This window comes from Gallus gallus, chromosome 5, assembly GCF_016699485.2.
Source record: "Gallus gallus isolate bGalGal1 chromosome 5, bGalGal1.mat.broiler.GRCg7b, whole genome shotgun sequence".
NCBI classification, from domain to species: domain Eukaryota; kingdom Metazoa; phylum Chordata; class Aves; order Galliformes; family Phasianidae; genus Gallus; species Gallus gallus.
This window is the reverse complement of record NC_052536.1, coordinates 15,376,998-15,398,611: the sequence shown is the minus strand read 5'-3', so window position 1 is coordinate 15,398,611 and position 21,614 is coordinate 15,376,998. Positions and strand designations below refer to the sequence as shown.

Sequence of the window (21,614 nt, the reverse complement as noted above, 5' to 3'; positions counted from 1 at the left end):
TCCTGCAGCCAAGGGTACTGAAACAAGAGCTCTTCTCCTTATTTCCATGCAGCACTGCCTAGCACACAGTGTATTTCTAACAGCAGGCATAAAGGGACCCAGCTCTGTCTAACGTACCTCAAATAGAATAGCAGACCGTGAAGAGACATGAAACAATTAAGTGCTTGTTTTATTTCCAATGAGAGCAATATGCCCGAATGCATCTCTCCAGAACTGGAGTTAAAAACAAATACCTTGTTGGTATACATCAAAATTCCAGGCAAGAGATTATGACACACGCTACCAGAGATTACATGCACTCAAAAGACAACTGCTGACATAAACCCAGCACAGAACCTGAGGGGAAGCATGGCCTAAGAGATCAGCTCTGAGTAAGTCCCTAGGCCCACGCCTGCAGCTCAACTCTAAAAGTCCTTGTCCAGTGCTGTAACATTCGCTCCATGCACTCCATGGCCTGAGATGATAGAATGTCTTAAGAAAAAGGAATAATTTTATGCCCCTCTTTCAATACTATTGTTTGAATGTCTGAAATACAGTGTTTGGTCACTGATGATTATTCACTGGGGAAAAGGGGAAGAAAGCACCAGGACTTCTCAGACCTGAAGCTACAGGTTGACTTCGGATGTTACAAGCTGACGTTTTTATACAAGCTTTCAGACTGAGAATATCCCTTTAAATACTGTTTAGAGGATGGGATATGCCAAATCCAAACCTATTCTGAATGAGCTGAATATATATTAGAACATAGATTAATGTAGACATCCAAACAGCTTGTGTGCAACTTCCCACTGCCATTAGCGGGCCATTAGTTGAGGCATATTATGAGATGTGTAACAGGAAATGAAGGGCACATCAGTAGTCAGTCACTGCACAGTTAAAAAGCAATAAATGCTTACAGCCATTTACAAGGTAGTCAGATCACAAAACTGGGAGGTTTGCTCAGCACAGTTGATGCCAATCCCACAACACTGCTAACGTTACAGCTGGCCAGACCAGTTTCTAAAATGCAAATTTATATCATGCTTTTCACAAAGCTCTGCAAACTTCTTTACTAGTACACAGGCACATTTCACAAAGAGGATGTGAGGAATCTCTCTTGGAAACTGCAGGTGAAAATTTACTTTCAGGCAAGTTAAGGCCTCTTCAGGATTATGGATTTGCACATATCTGTAAAATAAAACTGGAAGTCTGTCGAAGACACCAGCGTACAAGCCTCATCTATCAAACCTGGCAAGTGCTGGAGCAAAAATCCTTAGGTCTGGTTTTGAACTTGAGATTCCCCTATAGTAAAACCTGTTCCCTTCTGCTAGGCTCTATGTCATGGCTATCGCAGAGTCTTCAGTGCTGCTCTCCTGCTCCAAGCCCACACGGCGGATGGACTCCCTGTATTTCCTCCGTCCCAGCTCAATGATGGCTTCGACCTCATCAGCAATGTCCTGGCGGCCACTCTCTTTCATGGCTGTGATCAGCTTGCTCACACAGTCAGGATCCCCTGAGTTCTGCTGGGCCCATGAGAAAAGCATGTCCAGGATTTGCTTATCAAGGTCCTCTCTGAAGAAAAGGAAAAGCAGAGAAGTAACCAAGACACTCTCTCCTGACTGGCAACCCGAAGAGGCTTTACCTGAGTCCAAGCCAAGGGCTGAAACCCCACAATAAAGTAATCCAGACACAGAGTCCTCAGTGGACTGTCTTTTCCCCAGCCATCACACAGGATTTGCAGCTCCTGCACTAACATCTCCCCAGAATCTTTCTCTAAGAGAAATTTCAAATTAAAGCATTCTGATTTGGAATGTAATTCCCCCATAAGAACAGTAGGTCAGTAATAACAAGCCATACCCCTCCTTTCTTGACTTTTTGATCAAGATCTTTTGAAAATAGATATTTACAATTAATGCCATAGTTTATGGCTCATTGTCAAAGATGAAGTCCAGCCAGGAAGCCAGATCAGAGAACAAAGCAGGAATGTGATGCATCTAAACTACAATGCTCATCAAGTTGGTTATTTCTAAATACTGCTTTCAAACATCAAGCTTTTTTTTTATAACAAGATAAAATAATCAGTTTTCCATGAGAAATGTAACGCTTTGGGGAGAATTGTGTTCACTCATCTTTTATCCAGTGAAACAATGCCAGTGAAAAAACTTTCCATTGATCAAGCATTAATTTATCCTACTGCACTGCAGCTCAAAGTGCTGTTGATTCTTGTGTCCCATCTTACCTGTTATTGTATCCTATGCGCTCGATCTGTCGATAGGTCAAGCCCAGGTTCAGGCCAATGGTCTGCCAGTCGGCTCCCACACGCCTGGCGATGCTCAGCAGGTTTGCCTGTGTCAGGTAGCCAGTCTCAGCATTGCCCAGGTTCAAGGGAGGGAAGGAGAAGCCATTCAATGAGCTGGAGGTCTCGCCCCAACGGGGTTTCAATCTCTGTGTCATAAGAGAAGAGAGAAAGAGAACTTGCTAAAAAAAATTATTTCCGTAGAGCACAGTGGTCATTCAGCCTCCACACTGAAATTTTCTGTCTTGTACTGGGAGGATGGAAGATTTTAACTTGGGGCTGAAGGGACAGCTCTAAGAAGCAATGAGTCGTGAGAAGCAATGAAAAGTGGTTTAACTTCATAAAATAAAGTGCCTTTCCTACTGTAAAACATAGCGTGACCTTTAAAAGCCAGCGGCTCACACCAGAACACTTAGGACCAGCCCCTGTAACTACCTCATCCTAGGCCATTCCTTCCCTCGCCAGCATGAGCTGAGTGACTAAGAACTGCATAAACAAAATAGACACTTCCTCCTCCTCCACATTCTTCATACATTCAAAGGATCCACCCTCCCTGACCACGCGTCCTTCCAGTGCCCTGACTGGCGAGATGAGCACGAGTTGAAGACTGCTCCCAGTTACTCACATTTCTCCTTTGAGAAGTGGTCATGGAGAGTGGGATATCTCCACCATGACAAAGAAAGAGCACATGGGAGATTTCTGTGCACATCTGGTAGAACTCTGATGTAAGAAGATTCAAGGAAGTGTGTCTGGCTGTGTTTCAGTGATCTATCACCACGACTCTACCCTTCATTTTATTTACAGAGAACTTGCTTTGCACACAGAAATATCTCAAAAAGAAGAGAAGAGACTTTCTTTCATTTAGATGGGCAACGATTTACTGCAATCAATCCTTGCATCCGTTGTCATAATGGAAGGCAAAATTGGCTGAGCAGGAAAGCCCTGCTCTTTTTCCATATAGATTAGGAGACAAAGGAACTCACAGGCAGTTTAATTGGCAGAGTAGCGAGCCAGAGGGGGTCTGGTCCTCTCCTCCTCCTGCTGGCATCTTCAGGGATGCTCTCGGGAACTGCCCCTCGGTAGAAAGAGACCTTTGCAAACAGAAAGCATGCAGTGAGGCTCAGATTCAACACAGTGGGCAAATCTGTTTGCACCATAATGCTTCTGCCTGAGAAAGAATGAATTCATAGGTGAGAAATTCATCTATCCTCAGTCCATAAACATGGCCTCCCAATTAAGTGCGACTGGGAGGAGCACTGAAGTTTCTGCTATAAAGGTTGGACTCTGCCAACACCCCAAGAGTTAATGGCAGGAATGTAAAGTCAGTGAGCTATCCTGATGAGTGATTCTTCCAGATACAGTTAATGAAGTGCATAGCCATGGGAAAGAGCAGAAGAGTCATGCCCAGAGCTTTGAGGTTATCATGTGGAGCATCATAAAAGCAATGATGATGATGATGAAGGAGGAAACAAAATGCCAGTGTCTATTGTTGCTCACCTGGCCTTTTACAGCTTGGCCTTTCCTGTCTACAGGGGAAGTCACGTAGATTTCCTTCATGTTCTTCAAGTGGGAGTAAAAAATAAATGAGAGACGTCCATCCACGCAGTCAGGGCGATCTGTGTCAGAGAAGCAGATAATGCTTAAATTGTGAAGAAGAGTGTGCATATTTTCAAGCCTAGGCAATAGCCCATCATCCACCAGCAGCTCTTCTGCTACCATCCACTGAGATCTGAAAGAATGCTAATCCCTATATCATTTCTGGGCGCAAACAGAAAACTGGCTGTGGTCCTATGGGTGAAAGAGGTGAACGGCCACAAGGTGGAGACCAAGTTCTAGAATGAAAGGCGAGGCTAAGGAAGGCTGAGATGGGGTCGAGTCCCTCCTCCAAAATGTCTCAGCTTGCAGCTGTAAGACATCTAGTCACAGTGGGGCATAAAAAAAGTCATTGTGAGTTTTGGTCTTGCTCCCTCTTTTCCTTGTCTCCTAATGGAAAGGTAGAGGAAGCAAGAGAGAGATATGCATTACATTTGGTAATAGGAACTCTCTGCTCTGGATCATTTCAGAAATACCTTCTCAGAGGAAAAAAAAAGAAAGACTTCTTTCTGAATGTTCACCTAGAAACAAATAGTATAAGTTAGATCACCATAGGCATTCCAGTGCACTGTCTGAGATGCCAGGAAAAGGGCATTACTAGCTGCAGAAACAGATCAGTCATGAAATTAAAGGGATATCGCCCTTTGAAGGCTACAGCAGTGTTAACAGGGAACATAAGCCTGTAAAAAGTGCTTTTATAGGGAAAAGTAGACACAAAAGTTGAAGGACCAGAAAATGTGACAGACTAAGTGTCCATGGGCTGTGGGTGAGCAGTGCACTGGACATAGAGCTCCCAGAAGAAACAGGCCTGGAGCTAGGAAAGTCAGAGAGGCAGGAGCAGAAAGGAGCCCAGCACTACCATACCCATATCGATGCTGATGCCTCTCTCAAAAGCTGCGAAGAACTGCTCTCCTTCAAACATTTCCACCATGTCAGATGGCTCAGGTCCTCGGTAGCGGTCCTGCAGCTTCTTCAGCACTGTGTCAACCTGGCAAAGATGACAACACAGGACCCCACCTTTGGTCTGAAGCAAATATCTGTCCCCAGAACTGCGTCCCTATGCCTATAACGTTCCCCTCACTCACCTTCAATTTAGAAAAACAATTTTCCACAGAAAGGATGTAAACAAACGAACAACTCCCCACATCCTATATACCAGTCACTCTTACTACAGAAAAAAATAGAAGTATCATCAGCAACACCTCTGTCTTTTTTAACAGGTCATTAGCCTTCAAAGACCAGGATTTACTTGCTACCATTCTCCTCTCATAGTGTGTCACTAAAAACATTTTCTCTGTAGAAAGCTGCACGGTAAAAGAGCACGTAGCTGAGGACACCAGAGAACTCATTTAGGTAGTGCAGCCTGGAATAACACTGAAAGATCTGAGGTCTCAGGGCAGTGCAAGTGTGTCTATTTTTCTTTATATTTGTATCAGTAAACCTTCTCTTTTGCCCCATGACCATCCCTGGCAAGAAAGCAGATCCCCAGCATCCTGATCTCACTGCGAGTGCCATTGCTGCCTTCTCTGTGTTCTCCAAAGTTCTCCAAACATAGATATGCATTTCCTTTGCTAATATCTGAAGTAATCCTGCTGAGGGATGATAACCTTAAGACAGAGGCAGCAGAAAAGTGAGCACTGCCCTCTCCTTCGGTACTAAACCATCCAGATTAGCTCAAACTGCCCTCCTGCATAGCATAAGCTAATCAGATATTGCACAGAAGCATATTAAGGAGGTTCCACTGCTCGAGCTGTAAACAGCAAGGAACATTGGGAAAAGCACTTCAGTCGAAATGAAAGCAGTGCTTCTGCTGCCCACGCTACTCACCTGTGCCAGGCAAGTAATGTGTCAACTTTAATACTGTTAGTGAAGCTTACGCCAACACACTTTGCCTCATGTTTTCTGGAGGCTAACATCATTCACAAGGCCAGCTACTGTAGCTCAGCTGAGTTTAACAATCCAGTTTTCAAGCTTTGTAGAGAAGGAAATCAGTGCATGGCATCCACCACTGCACAGAATGACTCTTCTTTCTTCTCCTGATTCCCAGTGAGTTAGTATCACACAACTAACACAGAGGGATAACAGCATACCTCAGCCATGACCTTGGGGCAGTGACCAGGACCATTTGGCACACTGTTGCCCTTACGTCCTACAAAAGGAGGCCTAGGGAGCTTAGGAGAAAGGCAGTGCAACTCATACCAGACCTTGTGCTTGGGGAGACACTGTAGCAGGACTTGCTCGGGGTCCTTCCTCCTCTGCAGAGCAATGAAGTTCACCTGGTACATACGTAACCGCTCATAAACTTTCTTGGCAATGCCTCCAATGTAGGTCTTGGTGGTGTACCACAGCCAGTACCTGTCAGACAAGGAATTAAGGAAAAGGATGGATCCTTTGCATTTGTGTGCATTTGCTCTAAAAACACTCAGCTTGCAAATCTGGGCTTCTCTGCATTGTGAGACAAGAAGGAATGAGAGCATTCCTAGGGGAGAGGAACCATAAGCTTTTCTACAGAACAGGCAAAGGGATGGGGGTTATTATCAGCAGGTAAAAAAGGATGGATAGAGACAAAGACCTGAGCCGGGTCTGACTTGCAAAGGGAAAGAGAAATAGGTAGGATAATGGCATAACCCTTGGTTAGGGTGTGGGAAGAACAAGACAGAGAAACATCCCATAATTTCCTCAGGCACTTACCAGGAGAAGTGGGTGACTTCAAATACTGCATAAAGATGAGTGAATTCCAGCACCACTTGACTGGTGATGTCATCCCAAGTTTGGCCCTCCACATCCCCACAGAGAAGATGCAGCCTCGATCGATCCAAGTTTAACCCTAAAGACAGCAATAATCAGCAGATGCTGCATACAGCAGAATTCTTTAACATGAGGTGAATATACGTATATGCCTCGCTACCTTTATTCACAGCTTTTCAGACCCAGCCACAGTTTTGGGTGATTTACTTTTTAATAGTACCCAGGTAAGTCTCATGCCCTTCTCTACAGCATAAAGGACTGAAACTTGGTTTTTCTGACTGAAACAGGCAATCTGAATGCTAGAATATTCTCCAACAACATAGACTCACTAGACAATTCTCATCATCAATACTTAGGGCTATTAAGATTTATCTCTTTCTATACTTGTGGACTGGAGGCTTTTCAATCCCGATGCACTTCTGACATACAAATACCAGGTAGCCTTACAACAAAGGCCAAGCCAATAGCCATAATCTTTTACTTCCTCACAAGAAAGCCAAGACATGCCAGGGAAAACTGGAATTAGAAGACATAGAATATTCAGCATGTCACCAGAAGAATCCTTGGCAAATCTACTATTGATCTGAGGTTCTTCATATTAGTACTCTGAGTGGGAGATGGTCTAACTGTGTAATAATTGAAAGATTGCAGTGGCTCAGAACCTGATCCATCAGCAGGAAGTAAAATATAAAGAAGATCCCTGGAGGCAGCGTCTTCATTATCAGCTCCAAGCTATTCCCAGTCACAAATCCAAGCCCTTTTACAATGTATTTCCTCTTTTTGTAGTAGTGCCTCTCCAATCCATCATGCCAAACCCAGCAGTCCAAACATAGATGTGGGTCAGCAGGGAAATCTATTTGCCACGGCAGTTCTCCCAGCTTGCATTGCTGGTCCAGTGAAGCCCAGCACTGGTCTTCTGGGCTTCAGCTACCTTCGGCTCCCACCACTCTGCACCAGCACCAACCACACAAACATACCTTGCTGCTCCTGCAGACAAAGCTAAAAACTTTGTGATTAACAGTTGAGTCAAACAAAATGCCCAGCTTGCTGCTTGCTGTTTTCCACACGGTGTTTCTGTTTTCCAATTTTGAAAATAAACTGACCTGTGACCCCAAATGGGAGCGGGAGCTGAATTCTCACAGGCCTGAGGAAATCTACCAGGGAATCCTGGGAGAGGCAGAGCAGAGGACTGGCTTTGCATCCTGCATCCGCTGTGAGTTCCGCTATCTCTTCTGCAGAGACCGGCAGAACCTGAGCATAGAATGCAACACAGAGAGAGGAGCAATCACACACCCAAATCCTCTCATTTCCTACACAATACTCCCAAGCACTCAGCAGGCAAATACAGCTCTTGGCTCATGACACAGTGGGAAATGGAAGCACAATGAACTTCGGCTGAATTTTGCATTAATATTGGTGTCAACTGGGCAATCCGGGACAGGGCAAAGTATTACAATAGCATTTAGCAGCATCCACCAACTTTACAGAACAACTAATTTTAGTGGGTCTGCTCTAGAATTAGGTCTGCATAAATAATCCCTGCAAACCTCACTTGCTGACCCAGGAGATGGGTCAGCCCATGAGGTATCCATGTCAGACATTACTTACTCTAGGGCAGACATCTCACCTTGTGTTCTGCTACTTGACATAGGTTAGGAGCTGCACTAAGAGCTTACCGGGGCTCCTTTTTTTAGGCAGTCATACCTGCAGTTTGACATTGCGAGTCTCTTCAGTGACTCCAGGAGGGAAGGTCACTTTGATGTTTGGATCCACACTGGAAAAGAGCAATGTCCCCTCTGTTGGCACTTTGCATTCATTTTGCACGAGTCGGGACACAACCAGGAACCAGGAGAAGTGAAGGACACTACAGTGAGCCACGTGCTTCTGTAACAGAAGACAGGGAAGGAGAGGAAATATATGGGCATACCACACAACACTACAGTGGCAGGAAAAATAGAGGCAGTAACACCTAAGCAGATGAGAGCACCGAGATGGAAAGAGCAGCAAGTCATCACCTCCAGCAGACACACCTCCATGAGAAAGGAATCCTACAGATGAAATCCACTCCATTTCATAGTAGCCAGTCAAAACACAGCTCATGAGATATTTCAAGTGGACTCCCCCATGGCTGGGCAAAACCAAAGAGAGCAACAGGAAAGATGTGCGTCACCAGTCAGTCCAACCTGCTTACCTTTGACTTTCTCTTCTTCTCCACTTGTGTCCTCAGGTCACTCCAGCTCTGCCCACTAAAGGTCCGAACAACCACCTCACGCTGGTGAAGAGTTTCTGGGGAGGCATATGGCATCCAGATCTCTACCTCCTGGCACAAAAACAGTCCCGTAAGACACCAACATAAAGCCTCAAATCAAGTCCAGCTCTGCTCAGTGGCATCCTGGGCAAACAAGGAAAGGAAAAGCATGGCCTGTAGGCAGGGAGTAGGGCAGGAGATGGGAATCTGCTCTGTCACGCAGCCTCAGGAGAGGTGATGGGAGACATCTGATGTGCTGTGTATTGTGATTGCAGGAAAAGAAGCCTGTGGGCAGAAATGGCAGAGTAACTTCTCCAGCGAGTTGCTGGCAGCCATGACAGAGCAAGTGGTGTAAGTATTCACCAGCATGAATGAAAATGACACAATCAGACTTTTTGGGGAACAATGTGAACCATTTTCCCTGAATATTAAAGGGCAAATGTTGAAAACTGTGAAGAAAGAGGGTTGTGAGTGAGGAAGGTTATAGCTCAGCTCAAGCAGAAGTACTTGGGAAGGAAATGGAGCCAGAACAGCACAGTACCAAGGAAGCTGGCTGTGATCTTTGAGTCTTTGCACTGCAGCTTCTTTGACAGTAAGTCCCGCAACTACTTACAAGTAGCAGTGAGGGGGATAGCTGGCTCTAAAGTCCCAAAAGACTCTGCTGAGCTACTGCATAGGCAGATCATTCAACAACAGCCTGTATCTGCCCTCACCTGCTGGAATTTGACCCCATGAGGCTGCAGCTCCAGGACTTTGCTCAGCAGGACATCATGGTGTCTCAGCTTCACCCACTGAGGGTCTGGTGCCAGGGTTCGGAAGTAGATCTGCAGAGGGTCAGAGGCAGCCTCCGGTGGAAAGTAGAAACGGATGCCACAGGCCAGGACCACCTCACAACCTTCGGAGGTCACTGTGAAACTTCCAGAGGAAATACATGAATGTGTGACATTGCAATGACTCCAACCCTTCAAAAAGTCAGCAGAGAAATCTCCTACCTTGCGTATGACTGGCCTAGTGAGGCAGTAAGCTGCCTGTGCACACACACAGTGTCTACCATGTACAATCTTGTCTGGGGCCTTGCTACACTACTGCAATAGAAGTTCTTAGCAAAGAAGCATACCTATCCTCTTCTGATGCAAGGAACAGTCTTCGTAGCTCTGTGGCACTGGATTCATCTGCAGCAACCAGGTTTCAGCAGGAAGAGGAGGCAGAGGTTATTTAGATCAAGTTAGACAAGAACGGTTGAATTTACCTTTCAGTTCTGGTTTAATCCTAATCTAACAGAAGTTGCTAAAGGAACCCTGCCTACACAGCAGTGGGCTTCAGATCAAGCAGCAGCAGCAGGAGGATAGGAAGAACCCAAGGGGTCCCAGAGCACACTGGAAATGTTGATTCTCTCCCACAGTAAAACTTAAGAGTTAGAAAATCTTCCACTTTACCAGACCTGCAGCTCTCAGGGCCATGACTGATCACCTACGGCCACCTGTTGTGAATGTAAGCGCTATTGTGAAACTCTGCTCAGATTCCTGCTCATACACCAACTTCATCTCAGAGAAAGGGCTGTCTCTTCCTGTCTCAGCCCAGGAAGAAGGGCAAAGCAGGGGATAACTGCACAGTAGAATCATCTCTGATTGCTCCTGTGCTCCTAGTGTGAGCTACCATGGCCTGAAGGTCATGCACCAAGTCCAAGAATTGGTATTCTCCCTCAATGTACCCTTCTGATCTGTTTCATATGAATCCAATTTTCACTTTCATTGCAAAATCTTTCCAAAGAGCAGGACTAGTAAGCCAGTTTCTGGCACCTCTGAGACCTTCAGAACAGGCTCAGGCTCATAAAAACAAACTGCCCGAATTATTACAATCTAATAATTACGCCAGACAAATAAACACTAATCTGATTGCCCCCTGCTTCTCTTCTTTAATCCAAACCCATTCATGCCATGCTGGGCTGAGCAAGGGAACAGCTGGGCAAAACCCACAGAAGCAGAAGGCTTGCAATTACCAGCCTGCAGGGATGGCTCAGCTTCTCCTAAGGGGTTGCCTCGGAGGTGCACGAACGGTGCAGTCTGGATCTCAGGGGGGACAGCACGGAGGCAGTTGTTCTGCAGATCAAGCCTGCACAAGTTGGGCAGGCTGGCGAGCGATGCAGGGACTGTCACCAGAAGATTGCTGTGAAGATGCAGCCGCCACAGAGACTTCAAATTGGCTGCAGGTTAGAACAAGCAATGACTCCCCATCCACGCTGTTAATTGTATTGCACATCAGCTCTCTCCACACGCGCACACACTCCTGCCTTTCGGCACTGGATATCCATTCCTCTCACACATGTGCAATAAGGGAAAGGTACAATAGCTCTACAGATCCTTAGTTCCCAAAATAAATGAGGCTGCTGAACTAACAGAGAGGCAACGCAGCCACCTCTGTTCTGTGCTTTACAGCATCAGTGGCACCCCCTGGGCAAAAAGAGAGGAGTCAAGAGCCAGTAAAGCTACGGGAAGCTGGGCACTGGAATTCAGAGCCCGGCTCAGTGGATTGCTCCATAACAAAGAGCCTGATTTCAAGCTGTTCTGCTTCCTCTTAAGCCCCAGCTCTTTTGTGTCCAGTTCTGGATGCTCCGAAAAACCAGCCAGGCCAGACTCAACTACTTTAGGTTGCATGAATATCCTAGGAGCCTTTCTGATTCACAGAAGCAGAAAGCATGGACCACAGATGCCCAGCTAATGCCCACAGGGACTGACTCAACCAAGCATGTTTTTTTCCAGATATCCCTCCCATTTTGGCTCTAACATAGCAGACTCTTTGTCCTAGCAACTCTGGGAACAGAGGCAAAGGGCTCAGGGATCCTAGCCTGTATCAAAAACTCAGCAGACTCTCTTTCTTATCACCTAAGAAAACAGGTACCTAAAGAATCTGGGATGCTTGATAGCCGATTCCCAGAGAGATCCAGTTCTGTGCAGCTGTGCAGATTTCCAATCTCTTCGGGGAGAAGTTCCAACACATTTTCTGAGAGATCCAGGTCCTCCAGTGCTGCCAGCTCCCCAATGCTCTGAGGTAAGTCCTTCAGCTGATTTTTCATAGCGGAGAAGAAGGTCAGCTTGCTCAGCGAGCCGAAGTTCTCAGGAAGTGCCACCAAGTTGTTGTGGCTCACCAAGAGCATGCGGAGGCTGGTGAGGGACGGGATGCAGCTGGGCAAGGTGGAGAGGCTATTGAAGCTGAGATCCAAGTGAGTGAGACACCTCAGGGTCCCAACATCTGGTGGCAAGCTTGTCAGGGAGCCGTGCTGACACGAACCAAATTCATCTCTGACATGGCCACCTAGGTGCAAAGGGAAGTAGGGGAAGAAGTCAATATCGTACAAGAATATCTCACCAGCCTCATGTAATGCTCCTTTCTGAAGCTATAACATGGAGACTCAGACGATGGTGAGTTTCTGATCACATTGTGCAGCACTGATTACAAAGTTTGGTAGGTTTTCTGCACCTTGCCTCCGTTTCCTGATCTGTGAAAGGGCTGTAATCATGAAGATCTCCTGGGAAACCAAGAGATGTTACAGTGAACTCATAGAACCCTGCTTAACACATGTGGGGCAAAGCTCAGAAAGAATCAGGCCACTCCACACATATACCATCACTCAGTGTAGTGGCCCACACTCTTGCAAGCCCCTGGACATTCTTCCCCTAGTCCCAACACCAGTGCGCAACACACAACATTTAATGGACAAGGGAGACCTTCCTTGCACACCTGCCAGACCCTGCCTATGCTGTTGGGCAATGAGCAGCCCCATGGAATGAGGCCTGTCCTTACAAGACAGATGAGAAAAGCAGTGAAAATGTGGCCAAAAAAAAAAAAAAACCCAAAAGCAAGTCATTCAATATTGTGTAGGCCAGATGAGAGCGCAGAGCGAGAAGGGCACGGGTCCTGCCCCAGGTTGGGACACTCAAACTGGCGAATGGCTGCACCTCGGAAAAAGAAGTCAAGCACACAAAAGCGAGCTTCCAGAATTCTCCACCTCTTCTTTGCCTCCTGTTCTCCTTCCACTGCTCTACTTGTGAAGGCATATAGGAGAGGGCAGCTTTTGTCATGCTACATGATGGTGAAGAATGTAAACAAAGAATCTAAGAGCAACATTGTACCTGGGACATAAAACCCAGTCCAGCTATTTTATTGCACTTCAGGATGTTCAAAGCATGTGTAAGTCTTGCAAAACAAGTATCATAAAAGGCACTGCTATTAACCTCACCTTACTGCAGGAGAAAAGACAAATGAAATGATTTGTGTGAGATTTTATAAGCAATCTGCGGTGGGTGTAGAGATGAACCTCAGTGGTGAGAGCTTTCAGCTGGAACCCTGAATTCTTTTAAAAGTCCACCTCCCAAAGATCAAACGACTCAATCTAACGCAAAAGTTGTATCATTCGTACTGAGACCCCCCTACAGTTAAGAGATAAGGAAATCAAGAAATGCTATAATTCAGACGTGTAACGGTTATTACAGGATAGTGAATGACACACACACTCTGAGTCATGCTTTTGATAAAATACTGAACAGCCTCTTCTGGTGTGTGCTGAACCCTCCTAACCCTACGCTCATTGACACAATGCAAGGATTACGGTAGGACTGATTCAGAACGAACCACTGCAAGGGCAGCTCATTATACTAACACAAATGAAAGAGGAGCTGAACGTTTATCAAAAAGCAAGCATTTTTCAATTTCCCTCTCCTTATATAGCTGTGCAAAAAAATGCTCTTCTTCTAGAGGATGGATAAAGAAAGCGTTGCAGCATAAATCTAACTGGGCTCCAAAATCGGTCCCCACGCAGCTGTAGAGGCAAAGGAAGGATACAGATGTCTAGAAGCTGATTCTTGTTGGAATCTGCATGCAGCTCCGAGAAAGCCTAAGAACCGACGCGCTGGCACAGGGCACTAGAGCAAAAAAGCTCTAAGGCAGCTTGTTCTGCGGATGTGGAAAGATGGAGAAACACCAACATGAAGCTAGGTGATGGGGTCCAGGAACTCACCTCTGAGCACCAGGGACTTGAGGCGCTTCAGATGCGGAAGGATGCTCAGTGTGGCGTCAAGCAAGCGATCGTTACTGCTGAGCCGGAGGAGCTCCACCTGCACCACCTCTGCCTGCTGCCCCTCGAACAGCCGGAGCAGCCGACGGCAACCATCGGGATAAACATCCAGAGTGAGCCTGTTGTCTGCCAGGCAGGAGCCGCTGAGTGAAGGAGCCCCCGGATCCCCCTCCCCATGCTCGTCCCCGAGTTTCAGCAGCTCTGCCATCTTCTGCATCTTGTCCAGGGGGGCCAGACATGCTCCGACTTGCCAGGCGGGCAGGCACCGGCAGGCTGCTGGGACGGGGAAGAGGAGAAAGGATGGCTCTGAAAGAGAACAGATGTGCACACTGAAGGCCTCCCGCCCCAGCCCAGGGTGGCTGGAAACTGTTTAGAGCCACAGCAAGAAGGCATGAGGTGTGTTGCTGAAATGCTCTGTGGGCAGAGGGGATAGAAATGCAGGGGCTCTGCAGAGGCTTTTCCTTCCTAGAGAAAACATCTACATTTTCCCAGAGGACATCTGCAAATCCAGGGAGTGGAGTAAATGTCTGTTATTCCAATTATCCATCGTAATAAATATCAGTAGGAACTTTAAAGGTATACATGTAAGTGCAGGATACAAAGTGCCTCAGCGAGAAGGTTTGCGTGCAAACAGGGAAAGCGGGGCAGGGAATGCAGAGACAGGAGCAGCAGCTCTCCCAGGCCGGCACGCTGCTCATGGACTGCCACCAACCCGCATCCAACCCCGTTGTGAAATCGGGCAACAGGGGCTGGAAAACAGAGACGAAAACAGGCAAAGGGCAGTGGGGCAAATGCAGCAGGGCCGGGCAGAGGGTATATAAGGCAGGGCTACTGCGTAGGGCACAGGGCTGCCACCCTCACCAGCAAAGAGGGCACTGAGCCATGGCGGGCGGTTCTCTCCCCTCTGGCACCCCCAAAAAGGGGGAGAAAGGAGAAAAGCGTGTAGTGCGCTAAAGAGTGTTTCACGCTTAAGGAGCAGAGGTACGAAACGTGAACAAATTTATTAGTCCTCTGCCTCGTCAGTGTGAAGAAGCCTTCATAATCCGCCCACCCTTTGGGCTTCCAGAAGCGGCCGCTATCGCCGCGGTGCGCTGCCATCACAAAGATGAGCCCGTGGGGCACAGCGGCACCGCCGCTTCCCGGCCACAGAGAAGCGAGGCATCGCACGCAGCTCCCGGAAGGAGCGGCAACTCTCCGAGAGCCACGCGCGGCAGCTTCGGAAAGCCGCGGAAAGCTCCGAGCGGCCCCGAGCCCCCGCTCCCGGCCGCCCCGCCGAGCACGCCCGCCTCGCCCCGCGCACACACACCCTGCGTCCCCTCGCCCGGCCTCGCCGCTGGGGCTCGGTCCCGCCGCTTCCTGCCAAGTCGGTCCCGGGGCGGGCCGAGGGGGAGGAGGCGCCGAGGCAGCGGGTGCGGGGAGGCGAAGGGCGCTGCCGTGCCGCGGGACCGGGCCCGCGGGGAGTGGGGGCTGCGGACCCCGCGGCGTTTGCTACGCTCCCCGCGTTGCCGGCGGAGCGGTGCCCGTGCGGACGCGCTGATGGATGCGGAGACGGCGCGCTGCTCCGAGGCGCTTCCCCAGCTGCAGAGCCTGGCGGTGCGCTGCCAGCGGGGGGAAACTGCTGTGCCCTTGAGGGGAGGCTTTTTCCTCAGGGCAGGCGTTACTCGGGGGGGGGGGGGGGGAAACGTGTTCTGCTGAGAGGATCTGTCCGGTTATGCAAAGTGGAAACTACTACTTCCATGCCCCCAAACGCGCATGCGCGGCCCCGTGCTGTCCCGAGCCGCGGTCGCAGTTATCCCGCAGCTCCCCATTGGCTGTCCCGCTCCTCCGGCCTCGTCTAATAGCGGCGCGCCTTGTTGAGGGGTGACGGGAAGAAGGCGTTGCCGGAGCCCCGCCCTTTCCTTTTCGCCGCCGGGCTGCCGCAGCGACCGCACGTCCCGGGCCCGTCTCACGCCACCACCTCGCCAAGTGAGCGCGGGGCGGCTCTGTGCCCCGTACCGCCACCTCTTCCGCGGGAATCGGCGCTTCCCGTCCCGCCCGCGGCCCTCAGCGGGGCGTGGGAGGGACCGCTCGGGACAGGGAGGGGGGTAATGGCGGCCATGTGCTCCGCCGGCCTGGGCCTCTGAGGAGGGACGGGACGGGACGGCACGGCAGCACCGGGGCGGGGCGGGGTGTGGGGTGAGGAGCGATTTCCAGCTCGGGAGGCGCCGGGCCGCGCCGGCTGCACGACATCGGACGGCGAGCGCTGCTCGGCCCGGCGGGGTTCGCGGCCTCCGTGCCGGGCCTGAAATGGCGCGTGGCGGGAATGCGGCCTCTGCCGCGACGGGTTTTCTTTAATAAATAGAGCCGAGGGAAAAGAAAATATCAGTTATCGAGCCGGATCTGTGGCATTAAACTTCTCGGTTTTGTTTTCCAGGATGCGTTACGTTGCAGCATACCTTCTCGCAGTCCTTGGTGGCAATGAGTCCCCCACGTCAAAGGACTTGAAAAAGATCCTTGACAGCGTTGGCATCGAGACAGACGATGAACGCCTGAACAAGGTGGTGGTGCCCTCTGGTTTTAGGGCTTACGTCCCTGTTGGTGTTGAACATTGGAGCTGTTGTCTTTGTCTTCAGTGTTTCTTTATTTCCCTTGCTATTGGCGTGGTATTATTTCTCACTGGTAATTTACATATGTGATTTCCAGAATGCTGCTGAGCCCATCGCAACCATTTTGTACAGCATCTTTATAAGAAGTCTGGCTTCACCTCTGTCAGTTGTTGCTGCCTTCTGACTTAAATCCAAAGAATTCGAAAGATAATGGGATGATGATTACAGATAATATTTACTGCAAGTGAATTCTGTTCCAATATCATGTGTAGTTTGCACTTGAATGCTTAACTTTGGCTTTTGGTCTCAGTTTTAACTGACAGCAAACATTTCTGAAGATCTGATATTCAGCATTAAACTCTTTCTTGGTGTACTGTAAGGAAGCGTTTGTACCTTCACCGAGAGGTGTAGGTAAATTATAATGTGGGCAGTAAAGGCATTCAGTATTAGGATGGAGGACAATGTTAGAAATAATTGCTGAACTGGTTGTGTTGAGAAACACAGCCTTTTTAAGAGAGAGCGTCCTAATTGAATGTTTCTTGTGAGGCAGCAGACCTTCCTTTTCAGCTTAAAGATAAATGGCCATGGGAGTGGGAGGGGGAGTATTGCCATCTGCCCCCATACATGTATGCACAGTGCTTCTGGAGAGGAGAAAGCTCTAGACTGTTTTGCCATTGGCACAATCCAGTAATGTATGGACCTAGCTGAGAGCATCCTTATATGGTTTGGGATCATGACTGGAGCTTATAGTGTTCATGTTTAAACATGAGGTCCTTCTGCCGTGGCTTCCTTGCGCTTCTTTAATACCTTCATACTTGAGTTGTTTTCTCTGATCCTCCGGTATCCTGGAGGCATCTCTGGAATTGGTGCTACTCGAGATTAATTCCTCATTTCCTGTTTGCACTGGATGCATCTTTTGCCAGTGTAAATCTAGTGGGCTCCCAAAAGCATCTTCTAGTTGTAGCAGGCACACAAGATTTCACAGATTGCACATGATATGCAAGCAGGAGGTGCATACTGGGAATATACCAAAAGTTCTTTGGCTGCAGCGTTCCCCCTCTTAGCAGGCATTCACTAGTAAGATCTGTGGGGTACTTCATTGTTCTTATAAAATGCTTGCTTGCTTTTTTTTTTTCCTGTGTGTCGCTTTCCTCACCTCTGCTGATATAGCAATGGTAGTAAAACTGAAGTTAGGACGCTCTGTCCCAGTGCAGGGGTGTAACCAGCTTGGCTGTAACATTTGGTAATGTTAGGAACGGGGCCCTGTTGTGGCTGTTGGTCTCATGCCCAGCACTTCAGAGCCTCCCAGTGGACGTTGAGCAAGATATGCAAACAGTCCCGCTGCAACTAACAGACCATTAGTGGGGTTTCCCAGTTGGCTCAGTGACATCTGTGTATCTTGCCTTTTGTAAAGTTCATGAATTCATCATGAATTTATTGTAATAGATTTCATGAAGAAGCTTTTGCAGAGAAGGAAAAATATCTAGGTGCAGTTCTTATTGCAATGTCCTATTCCTTCCACTGAGAAATAAGGAGTGCTGGAGCTGTGCAAGCAGCAGGATGGAGGCATTGCACATAGTAATCAGTCCTTGTTTAAATGTAGCTTATACTCGTGTTGTTTTGAAGCTATTAACATTGTAAATGTAATTTACACAGGTTATTAGTGAGCTGAATGGAAAAAACATCGAAGACGTCATTGCTCAGGGTAAGTACAGTCTTGAGTGTCACACATAATTGCCTCCGCTATTTTGGTAACTTAGACTTGAGAGTGCAGAATTGCTGCCAACTTCCTGATTATTCATCATTTTCCTCCTGCACTTGAGGGCTTTCATGCTATTTCTGCTGAAATGCTTGAAATCCAGCAGGTCCATTCTAATTCCTAGCAGGTTGGTGCCAGTACCTGTGGGGTTTCGCTTGTGGACCAGATTATACTGGAAGACTTAAATGTGTATGAGCTTACTGGTAGTTTGCTCATTACATAGTTTTCTGGACATACTGAATGAAGAAAGAATTAACTGTTCTTTATTTCCTCTCTCTTTTTGCATTTACTCATTCGTTCACACCTCTTATTTAAGATATTTACTTATTCACTGTTAAGTGTAATTAAGCATCAGTCCATTTAAAGGCACAGTTACATCCCCAGTGATAAATACAGGCCTCTCCAGCGAGCATCTCCTCTGGGCTATCTACACATCCAGTACTTCCTTTTCTCAAGGACTGTTCTTAAGTGCTGAAGGATGTTTGAAAGCTTGTGCTCTCACCTGCTGTCTCCTATTGAACCTGGGACTTTGAACGTTACTTGACTGGGTCATGGGGCTGAAAAAATGCAGGGTTGAAGTAGTGCAAAGATCTCATCATAACTACTTTCTATTTCTGAAAATACTTAGGCAAAAGGGAACTTTAAAGCATATGTTTGCTTAAATATTGCCAAGGCTTTGCCTGGTGTTGCTGTTTCGAGTGGTAACTGGATGTTCTCTTGGTATGGTCTGAAGGCCTAAGAGAGCCATTATGCATGTGCTTACAACACATTAGTTGTTTCTTTATGTAATACTTTTTCTTAAAACAAACTGTTTCTTAGAACATACTGACATGCATATGGAACATGTTTGTTTACTTGGCTTGAAGTAACAAGGAATTATTTGGAAACAGATTCCCAGAAACTGGAATATAAGCAAGCATACAGTGTACATGACCTCTGGATGCCAAGGGAGCCTTGGTATGTGAAAGGTAGATGCCAGAGGGCTAGCTAACTTTTCCAAAAGCAAGCATAAATCAGAAGTGAGTTTGCTAATCTCAAAGGAGATGTAATAGGTTTCATAGGGTGTTGGAAAATTTGGTTAAGATACTGTTCTCTTTGGCATAGATATATATATATATTTTCTTTTCCTCCCTCAAAATCCCAGTCATGCACTCAGTTTTCTGTGCCCTTTAAAAAAAAAAAAAGGCAAAACCACCCATATTTTTGGAGCTATCTTGAGGTTATCAATTTCTGGGCTATTCTGCTTTAGTCAGAAGACATAATATGTCTGTACATGTCAAATTGGATTTGTTTGCCACTGTTTTTATGATCCATTTTGAAAAAAAATGGGAGGCTTTGTATGCAGAAGAAAGTTTATTCGTATGCATCAGTGTTCTCAGAGTAAGTTTTCAATGTGAGGTTTAAGGGTTTTCTTTTTTTTTGGTTGGGTGTTTTTTTTTGAGGTTTCATACTTAGAGGTGCAGCTTCTTGTTGCTTGCAGTGTTAGTGATGGAGTAACAGTTCAGTTCATTTGACATGGAATCTGGTTTTCCATCATTTCTGTTCTTGCCTGACCGTGCTGGCCATGGGCAGTTCAATAGGTTCTCTTCTTTCCTGTTCAGGTAATGGAAAGCTTGCCAGCATGCCAGCTGGGGGAGCTGTGGCAGTCTCTACTGGAGGGGTCTCTGCTGCTCCTGCTGCAGGTGCTGCTCCTGCTGCCGGTGAGTATGACTGGAGAGGCACTGTTACCGGGCAGTTCTGTTTTTCTCTGTTTAAATCTTAATGCTTAAGTCCCAGTTTCAATGTCTTTCCACTTCAGCAGTTCACTACATGATTGAAAAATGAACTAAACTGTTACTTTTGCTATGGGCAATGAGAAATGTTTGCTTTTTTTAATCCATTTCAGAGTTTGTTTTGGCTTAGAACTGAAAATCAGGTTTCACTGTTTAAAGGACATCCCTTCAATAGTAGTGTCTGCATCCCACCAGTGTTTATATTTCCCTACTGAAAGGGAACAAAAGGTCCCATTGAAGATCAACCATGGAGGTCGAAACACTATTAATGTGAAACTGAGAACACTAACACATGTCTCTTGCAAATCTGTGTGCAAAAAGATAAATACTAACCATTGGCTTGTCTGTTTTCTTCAGCTGAGGAGAAGAAAGAAGAGAAGAAGGAAGAATCTGAAGAATCTGATGATGACATGGGATTTGGCCTATTTGATTAATTATTTGTTATACAGAAATTATTAAAATTGTTTGTTTAAATTTTTTTCGAGTTGGTTGTTATAACGCTGTAAGTGCTGTTGAATTCTGACAGCTCTTTAAATAGCTCTGACAAAGCTTTAATGTCAGCTCTGTGTGAAATAGAGAGGTGCCAATAGAGAGGAGCCATGGGACTTGACTTTTGAAGTTGCCAGGAAATGGCTAAGTGTTTATAAAGCTGGATGCTTGCTTTTGAGCCTCCTACTTATTAAATACTATGTATAAATATCTTACCTGATATTAACTGCTCATTACTGTTTTCGTATCTCAATTATTCTGGAAAGAGTCCTGCTTAGCAATAAGGAAGTTTATTTGGGGCATATGTTTAGTTCCTTTGTAACATAGGAAATGATTTGAATTGAGAGCAAGTCTGAATTAGTCCAGAAGCATTACTATTTCAGAGCTAGTTGTTATAATTAGCTTTCTTTAAATATCTACAATCAGTGGTTTCACAGCTGCTTCACGCTTCCAGGATCTAGGGGACAGCACCAATCAAATGCCTGACTATACTTGGATTTCATGTAGTATTCATAGGATTAACAGAGAACCTTTTAACAACAATAAAAAAAGCGTGCCTCCTGTTCTTAGTGGAACCCTGAGATCAATGTAAAGATGTTCTTCTTGTACTCTTATATCAATTCTAGCAGTAGCTGAAATACCAGGTTGTTAATTTCCTCAATGAGAACAACAACAAAAAGCTTTCAGTTTTCCAAAAGTACTATTTTCCTCAGAATACAGTCTCTGGTGTGTCTGGAAGAATGCATCAACTTGGGAGGAAAGCAAGTGTTGCTTTCATAAACTATTGTATGTTAGGAAGGAGTTCCAGCAGACAATTTCAAATGGCTATACAGAGGTTCTTTGGCTGTCACAAGTAGTGTGCAGGTAGCACATGTGGTGATGTCTCCACAGGTAGTTTCAAGAGAGAGGAATTCTGGAGAACTCTGCACTATAATTCTTTGCCAATGTAAGTTGTAGGGAAAAAAAAAAGGCGCAAGCTGATAGTGTTGGCTCTGAGTCACTGGATAAAGCATGGCAAGTACTTCTGAGAGGACAGATGGGTGAAATCCAAGTAGGAAAAATGATTTTATCTTG

The 21,614-nt window shown here is 46.7% G+C and overlaps 2 protein-coding genes and 1 non-coding gene across 3 annotated transcripts; 2 read left to right on the top strand and 1 right to left on the bottom strand.

Moving 5' to 3' along the window:
• Positions 1-151: 151 nt before the first annotated feature.
• On the bottom strand, positions 152-15,296 carry LRRC27 (leucine rich repeat containing 27). Its single transcript, XM_004941462.5, has 16 exons — positions 15,242-15,296; positions 13,879-14,241; positions 11,763-12,176; positions 10,864-11,067; positions 9,982-10,036; positions 9,578-9,779; positions 8,808-8,936; positions 8,321-8,500; positions 7,720-7,867; positions 6,560-6,695; positions 6,073-6,223; positions 4,733-4,856; positions 3,773-3,891; positions 3,259-3,366; positions 2,219-2,424; positions 152-1,551 (listed from the first exon to the last, which is right to left on the bottom strand). The coding sequence occupies exons 2-16, from the start codon at positions 14,150-14,152 to the stop codon at positions 1,314-1,316; spliced, it is 2,688 nt and encodes an 895-aa protein (XP_004941519.4). The 5' UTR covers positions 14,153-14,241; positions 15,242-15,296; the 3' UTR covers positions 152-1,313.
• A 497-nt stretch (positions 15,297-15,793) lies between these two features.
• RPLP2 (ribosomal protein lateral stalk subunit P2) lies at positions 15,794-20,529 on the top strand. The gene is made up of 5 exons (XM_424134.8): positions 15,794-15,900; positions 16,349-16,472; positions 18,177-18,225; positions 19,881-19,979; positions 20,409-20,529. Exons 2-5 carry the CDS (start codon positions 16,350-16,352, stop codon positions 20,483-20,485), a joined length of 348 nt encoding a protein of 115 aa, XP_424134.1. The 5' UTR covers positions 15,794-15,900; position 16,349; the 3' UTR covers positions 20,486-20,529.
• LOC112532592 lies at positions 18,384-18,516 on the top strand. The gene has a single exon (XR_003075533.2). It is a non-coding gene; the product is annotated as a small nucleolar RNA SNORA52 (small nucleolar RNA).
• Positions 20,530-21,614: the final 1,085 nt, after the last annotated feature.